This window comes from Gossypium arboreum, chromosome 11 (assembly GCF_025698485.1).
Source record: "Gossypium arboreum isolate Shixiya-1 chromosome 11, ASM2569848v2, whole genome shotgun sequence".
Classification (NCBI taxonomy): domain Eukaryota; kingdom Viridiplantae; phylum Streptophyta; class Magnoliopsida; order Malvales; family Malvaceae; genus Gossypium; species Gossypium arboreum.
Genome location: NC_069080.1, coordinates 10,190,507 through 10,198,321, shown reverse-complemented (window position 1 = coordinate 10,198,321; position 7,815 = coordinate 10,190,507). Strand labels below are relative to the sequence as shown.

At 30.4% G+C, this 7,815-nt stretch overlaps 1 protein-coding gene across 1 annotated transcript; it reads right to left on the bottom strand.

Annotated features, from left to right (window-relative positions):
• Positions 1 to 593: 593 nt before the first annotated feature.
• On the bottom strand, positions 594 to 2,361 carry LOC108472720 (transcription factor MYC2). Its single transcript, XM_017774272.2, has one exon. It carries the CDS (start codon positions 2,279 to 2,281, stop codon positions 794 to 796), a length of 1,488 nt encoding a protein of 495 aa, XP_017629761.1. The 5' UTR covers positions 2,282 to 2,361; the 3' UTR covers positions 594 to 793.
• Positions 2,362 to 7,815: the final 5,454 nt, after the last annotated feature.

Below are 7,815 nucleotides of genomic sequence, written 5' to 3'. Positions count from 1 at the left end.
TATGCTAAAATAAAATAAGAGAAGTGTAACCACTATATTTTATTTAAATAAAGATTCAAGTCATTTAGTTCTAACGAGTTAGAAATTGGTTAAGTTTTGTAATATAAAAAATTTATAGAGATTTGTCATCGTTAAGTTTTCAAGAGCCAAATTTAAGAACATCCAAAACTTATAAATTTTGTTTTTCCAAATATTTCTCAAAAATATTTTATTTTGCCTTTTCATTTTAAAAAAAGATATAGGTTCACTTCGTGGACTGATCCCGGAGCAATTACCATAAATATAAGCGTCTCTTTATACGTGGTAAAGTGGCATACGGTCCTCTGTTTTGCACAATTCCTCAACGATTGTCCAGTCTCCATGGCATCCTCAAGTCACAGATTTTGAGGTTCATCAATAGTAGTCTGATTTGATTTGTTAAAACAAAAATATGTATATTTGAGTCCTTAAATAGGGGCAGACATTATTATACATGTTTTTGGCATGGATTTGGTTTCTAGTTGATAAACATGCACGAATATTGTTTCCGTTCTTTTTTGTATGTGTATAATCCATTAAGGAATATTATTGTCCTTAACTCGGGGAACAGACACTAGAATAAATATAGAATATTTGATAAAAGAAAGCAGTGCAGAACCCTCTCCCAAAGAGTTACATAGTAACAAGCAGAAAAGAAAAGAAACGGCTAAAGCAAACCTGAAGATGAAGCAAAAGTTAAAACAAAATAAACTGAAAGAAGTAGGAGGAAATAGAGCATTTTAAAATACAAACTCTGGATAACCATAATAAAACCTTACTGCAGATCTAGCCTCCTGAGGAGAGCAGATTTGAGGCCTTCTTCAGTTCTCAACCCATCAGGAAGCCTGACCACTATGTCTTGAAGCATGAGGTCGTTAACAGACGACATGCTTGCATGACGGACCTGGAATTCCAAGTCACGAAGGGCACCCATTAGCCTAGCTGCTGGATAGTTCACATTCTCTGAGTGAACCCTTATCATTGCATCATTTACCATAATCTTGATCTCCAGTTCAATGCCACTCCCAGTTCCAGGAGATGAATAGCTGGGCCTGGCTGCCTGTTGCTCTTCCTCAGATGTGGTAGTAGTAGTGGTGCTTTGGTTATCCATTGTATCAACCATTTCTACCTTCACTTTCTTACACTCTCTCTGAAGCTGCGACTCTAATTCATCAATTTTCGCCTTTAGATCATTGATGTAGGAAACAGCGTCAGATAAGAGCGATGCTTTGTCCATGCGCGACACGTTCGGGACTACTGCTCGGAGAGCGTAGAATCTGTGGTTCAGCTTCTCACGGCGTTGCCTCTCCGCTTCCACATGATTCAACGGTGTCTCTCGTCCGAGCCCGGGTTTCCTTCCTCGTTTCTTTGGGGTTCGCTTCTCCACGTTATTCATGGCTAGTAATGGAAAATCAGAATCCGAATGCTCTGAGTCCACATAAGAAGGTTGCCCAAGTTTTGAGGAATCTTTCTTGGTTTGGTTATTGTTATGCTCTTGCTTTGTTTTAATATCCTGGCTTGCACCGTCTTCTTCCTGAACACCCGCTATTATGCCGATGTCTGCAAATGAGATATTTCTGTTAAGGAACTGGACCGAAGCTGGGGTTAAATTTGGAGGAGTCGATTGTTTTGGAACCAGACCAATGAGATCGGATTCGAATAGGGATTTCACTTGCTGGACTAAACCCCAGTTTTCCCTGATAATCTCTGAGGATCCTAGTTCAAGAACACCACAAGAAGTGGGTATGCAAACCAGTGTTTCAAGGCCATGCATTTGGGCTTCTCTAGCTCTTTCACAATTGTAAAATTGCAACTCATGAGCACCAGTTAACCAAACCAAAGACCCAGTACTAAGAGCCTTGCCAGGAATCCCTTCGCCAGCAGAGAAGGATCGAGCCATTGACATCATATAGAACCATTCGACATCAGTGATATCGGTTCCGTCGATCATAGACAAATCGATGTCATGTTGGTCTCCAATGAGGGCTTGGATTCCTTTAATCACCTTAGTTCGTTCGCTGTGGAAGCTGGAACTCAACCTTGGAGAAGCATCTTTAGTGCATTGAAGATGACCATCTCCCCAAGCCAAGAACAGACGACCCAGGTCATCGTTCAGTGTCTGCCATAATATAGCATATGCCCACAAATCTTGCTGGCTTTGAATTACAAACTGCAGCCTCTGCTGAAGGGTTGGAGACGGAGTTTCCTGGGAAAAGGAAACCAGAGAAGAAGATGAAGAGGGAGAGATTATGAGGTCTTCCATGGGTGACAGAAAGGAGAAAACAGGGAGGTGTGGAATGGAATGAGAGGTTGGAGGGGGCGTTGGGTTTATAAGGGCCAGATAGCAGAAGATGGAAGGGTTTTGGGGGACTATTACGCAGCACTAGCACATGAAGTGATAGCGAAAGCCCCAGTGACTGACTGACTACTGATGCGTGTGTGGGCTCCTCCTCCCTCATTGTTTGCGTTTACATCAAATTTCTTCTCTTTTCCTTCTTTTTTATCTTAAACCTCAATCAATGCCAAAATCAATTTAAACCATTTTAACAAGGGAATAGCATTTAAACCATTTTAAATGTTTCCTATACTAAACTCAAGAGGCAACTGTTGAACCAAAATAAAAAAATTATTTTTTATCTTTTACCCTTTTAATAATTCATCACACATTCTTGTCTCAACCTACTTTTCAAACTTATCTACTTTCCCTTTTGTTGTGATACATTGTTTAAAATATGGATTGCATTTTGTTTTTTATTAAAAATAGTAAATTAGGAAAAATAATGTAAATTAATTATTTTGTTAAAATTTCTATCTATATGTGATGATTTCGAATTTTTAAGTGACATGGAATTAATTAAGGTAAAAGTGTCATAAAGATACCTTAATTAGGGGTTGGATTGTAATTTGTTCCTTCTACTTAAATAAATGGACAAATTAATCTCTATGCATTTGGTCCTGCTAAAAAATTCATCCATTTATGCTTTTAAATGATTACGTAACTGACGAAACAATCAAATAACAACATGTAATGTGCCACGTATACCTTATGCTTATGTGGACAACATTAATTTCAAAAAAATATATAATTTTTTATAATTATTTTAAAACAACGTCTAGGATGAACTTGGGTACAACTATTTGTCTTATTTATTTTTTAGATTTTATTAATTTTTAAATATTTGTTGATATGGTAATATGTGTCACATTAGCATGAGGTACACGTGGCATACCACGTGTTGCTATTTAGTTACTTCGATAGTCACATTATCACTTAAAAATATAAATGAAATAAATTTTTAACAAAATAGCCATTTTGTTCTTTGGTCTCTCTAACTTATAAGGATGAATTTGTTCATTTTTTCAATAGAAATGACAAAATACAATATAACCTTTAGTACATGGATACTATAGAATTTTTACTTAATTCTACTCATCATTCAATTTCAGGTTATTTATATAATAAAAAAATTAAAAATTTAAATCATCACTTAATAATACATATAAATAAAATTTTAACGGGATAATTAATTTACACAACATCATGAAACTACACTATTTTTCACCAACTTATCAACAATTTATATTGAGGTTTTCATTATTTTTGAAGTACGTGAAGCAAAGGGTAGAAGCAAATTCATTGAACATTTACTTTGATGTGAAATGAAAAGATTCATCGTAATAATATAATAAACTTGTCATTATTAAATTGTTGCCCCGTACATACATCTCATAATCATGCCTTCTTGTCATTCGAAAATAATGTGATTCCTCCATCAAATCTCCTATTAAATTAGAGAGAATGAAGACTAATTTTTGAAGAAAATGTCATTTTTGATAAAAATAGGCATTTGTGAGTATGGTTGATTTTGGAGAGACTTTTATGTTATTTTTAATTAATATTTTTTTACTAGATAGTTAAAATAATAGTAATTTCATCCTTAAGTTCAAGATTTAATTTTTCTAAGCACATTTATATATTTTTTATTTCATGTTATTTTTAGGTTTTATTTTTATTTTTAATTAATAAAATTATATAATAAATTTTAATTATATAATAAAAATATATTATATATATCATCATGTTAAAAATATTTGAAATTAATAAATCATTTATTTATATAAATAACTTAATAAATATATATAATATATTTTATATTTATCAATGTTAAATATATTTTATTTTTAAAAATATCAACTAATTTTTTTACATGTTTTTCTTTATATGTCAAATATTTATTTTCTCCACCTATATTGTAGGTATGATGATTTTTAATATTATAAAAGAAATAATTATTTCAAATATTATTATTATTTTATATGTAAAATATTTTAAATATCATTATTTTTCATCTACATTGTGGGTATGATATTTCAAATATTTTTATATGTGAAATATTTCAAATATACATACAAAAATATATAATACTAAAATTTACTACACTCATGATATAGATTGAAAATAAATATTACAAATATAAAACTATATTTACTAAAAATAATATTATTTGTAATAATTATTGAATTTTATTAATAAAAAGTTATTAATATTAAAAGATTAATTATAAATTAATAAAACCTTAAAACCAATATATATATATATTAATTAAAATATTAATTAAAAAATTTAAAACAACATGAAATAAAAATCACACTTGTATAATATTTTATAACAAATATAATTTATATTGTGTTTATTTCATTAAAATAAAAACATGTGCAGAATAAAAATATCTTTTATAAAAATTTAAATAAAAATATATATTATTTTTCAAAATTAGTAACATTTTCAAAAATTGTTTTAGTGGTCACTGTGACTCTCTTTACTATTAATAAATTAATGATTTGTCCCAAAAGATGTCCTTTTTTTTTCTCTTAATGATAAGATGTGATCGTAAATGTGAAGGCAATTAAATCATTTATAATTTGATTGAAAAAGAATAAGAAATTTGACAATTTTATGACTCCTGGTCCACTAAAACCAGACACGTCTTCATACCTTTCATATCAATCTTGGGCTAGAAGTGTGTATGAGCCAGGTCGAACTAAAATTTTAGACTGTTTTGCTAAGTTTGGCCCGACTTAAAAATAGGCGTAAAATTTTACTCAAGCTCGATCTGAATAAAATGTTAAAATTTGGGTCCGACCGGTCTGCCCATATTAATTTTATGTTATTTTATATAATTTTAAAATATATACAATATATTAAAATATTAAAAGTATCAAAATAAATATTTCCCACCAATTGAAAATAAATTTTAAAAAATATGTATACTTAAATAGCACTAACATAGATGCAACTTAACAAACAAATGTTTCTAAAATAATAACAAAATTAACAATAAAATAAGTTTTATACAATATCCAAACAATAACAACAAAATAGTAACAACATAATAATAAAATGGTAGCAAAATAGGGAGAAAACAATAAGAAAATAATATTAAAAAAATTATTTTTTTTGTCCTTTAGTTAATTCAGTTTGGTGGTCCGCAAAAATGCTTTTCCGAGACTCGACCCGTTTTTTAAACGGTTCTTAATTTATTTTGTCCCAGCCCATTTTTCGGGCCTATATTTTTGCCCAAACTTTCTCACATTTCAGCAGCCTTCCGCCGAACACAGTGGCCCAACCCATGAACAGTCTATCTTAGATTCCATCTTTGCATTTTTTTTCTTAATTACTTTAACCATTACTATTTTTTTATTCCATTGTTACTTAAATTTGATAATCGTGAGTTAATTTGATAATTTTTAAGTACTTGGCTAATATAATTAAACTATACTGATGTGATTTTAATGATTAATAGTATTTAATGTATGGTAAAATACTTTTAACTGCGTTAATTAGATTACCAAATTAACTTATAATTTTAAAGTTTGGATACTAATTAACTTTAAATTATTTAAATATTAAATAAGTACAATTGTAAATTTTAAGTAATCATAGACAGGCCAATTTTGGGCCAAACCCAAAACCCAATTACCCAAGCCCTTTAACCAATACAAAACAGCCCAATATCTAACCCAAACCCGAATGGCCCACTACAACCCATTCCAACCTAATACCAACCCTAATTTCATCAGCCCACCTAAACTAACCCACTGACCCTAGCCCATCTACAACCAAAACCCTAGCCCCCATGTTCGGTTTCCACTTGTTCGACATCACCATCATTATACCACAGCGCCCTCGCATGTAGAGCCACCACGCATGCCACCATCGCCCATGCCCTGCAAAACAACAAACAACAGCAGACAAAAAGCAGAGAAGAATGGCAAAAATAATAATAAAAGTGTAACAGAAGCAAGCTATAAGAAGCGGAACAAAACACTGTAAAAGGGGTCCCAAAAAAATTCAATCAAAGAGAAAAAACATTCGATTTTTAGCAAATATTACATTCATCAGCATTTAAATACCATAACATCATCAAATCAGAGGTTGAAGAAACAAAAAACCCTAAGGTGATTTTTTTTCCTTTTTTTTTTCTTTTATTTCAAGTCGGTTTTAAGTTTTAACCTATATATTAAAACATAAAATATAAATAAATAAATAAATAACGCAAAAAAAAAAAAAAATTACCTTGCGGTGGCCGGCCTGTGCCATGGGCTCGATGATCGTCCGTGACCGGCCGATGACCGGTCCATGGCCGGAGCCCTCTCTCCTCCCCTCTCCCCCTCTCCTTTTTCCCCTCTCCTTTTCTCTCTCCTTTTTTTTCCTTTCTCCCCCCACAAATGATTTTTTTTCTGAATTTGGGCTTATTTATAGCCCTCCGAAACAGCGTCGTTTTGGGGGCTACACTTAAGCCCCAAAACGGTGCCGTTTTGAGCCTACCCGACCCGACCCGATCCAAACCCACCAAGGATCCGCGTGTTTTTTTAATCAATGGTTTATTTATGCGCGCGGTCCTTTCGCTTTTTCACCCTTTTGCAATTAAGTCATTTTTTATTTATAAATTGGCCCTGAGCTTTGTCGCGATATTCAATTTAGTCCCTCGCCAAGCGATGTTTTTAAAGGCTTGGGAAAATTACTCTTTCGGTCCCCACTATTTTACGCGTGTTCAAATTAGCTTTTTATTTCTTTTTATTCTAAAACATCCCCAAAACTTTGTTTCTTGTTCAATTTTAGTCCTTTTTGTTTATTTTCATTTTTTACATATTATTAATATTATTACTATTATTTTTATTAATATATTAATTATTTTCAAAGTATTATTACTACTAATGATTACTATTTCTAGTTTTAGCATTATTATTAATATTAATATATGTATATTATATATGTATATATTCATACATTTATATATAGTACTATTTTAATTACTTTATTTTAATATTACTATTATATTATATTCGTTTTCATAACTCATTATATTTCTAATATTATTATTATTAGTTGTTATTTATTTCTAATATGTATATATCATGTAAATGTTGTAATATTATATGTATTTTTTTACATACGTGATGTATATAAGTTCTTAATATTATATTTTATATATATTATTATATATATTTTAATATTATTAGATATATTTTCTTTCATACTATTATATATATATATCTAATATTATATGGTATATTTCTAATACTATTATTTATATATATTTATATGTGTGTATGTATTTGTGTAATGTACAAAATAGTTTTATTATCATTTCTAAGGTATGTACGTATTGTATACATTCTATATATGTTATGTATATATCTTTAATATTACTAGTTATATATATATTTCTTATACATTTCCACGTACATATTCTCTTTTATATACCATGTATATATTATATTTTATTATATATT

Coding starts and splice junctions, on each gene's coding strand:
- LOC108472720 (XM_017774272.2), bottom strand. CDS start 2,281: ATGGAAGACCTCATAATCTCTCCCTCTTCATCTTCTTCTCTGGTTTCC.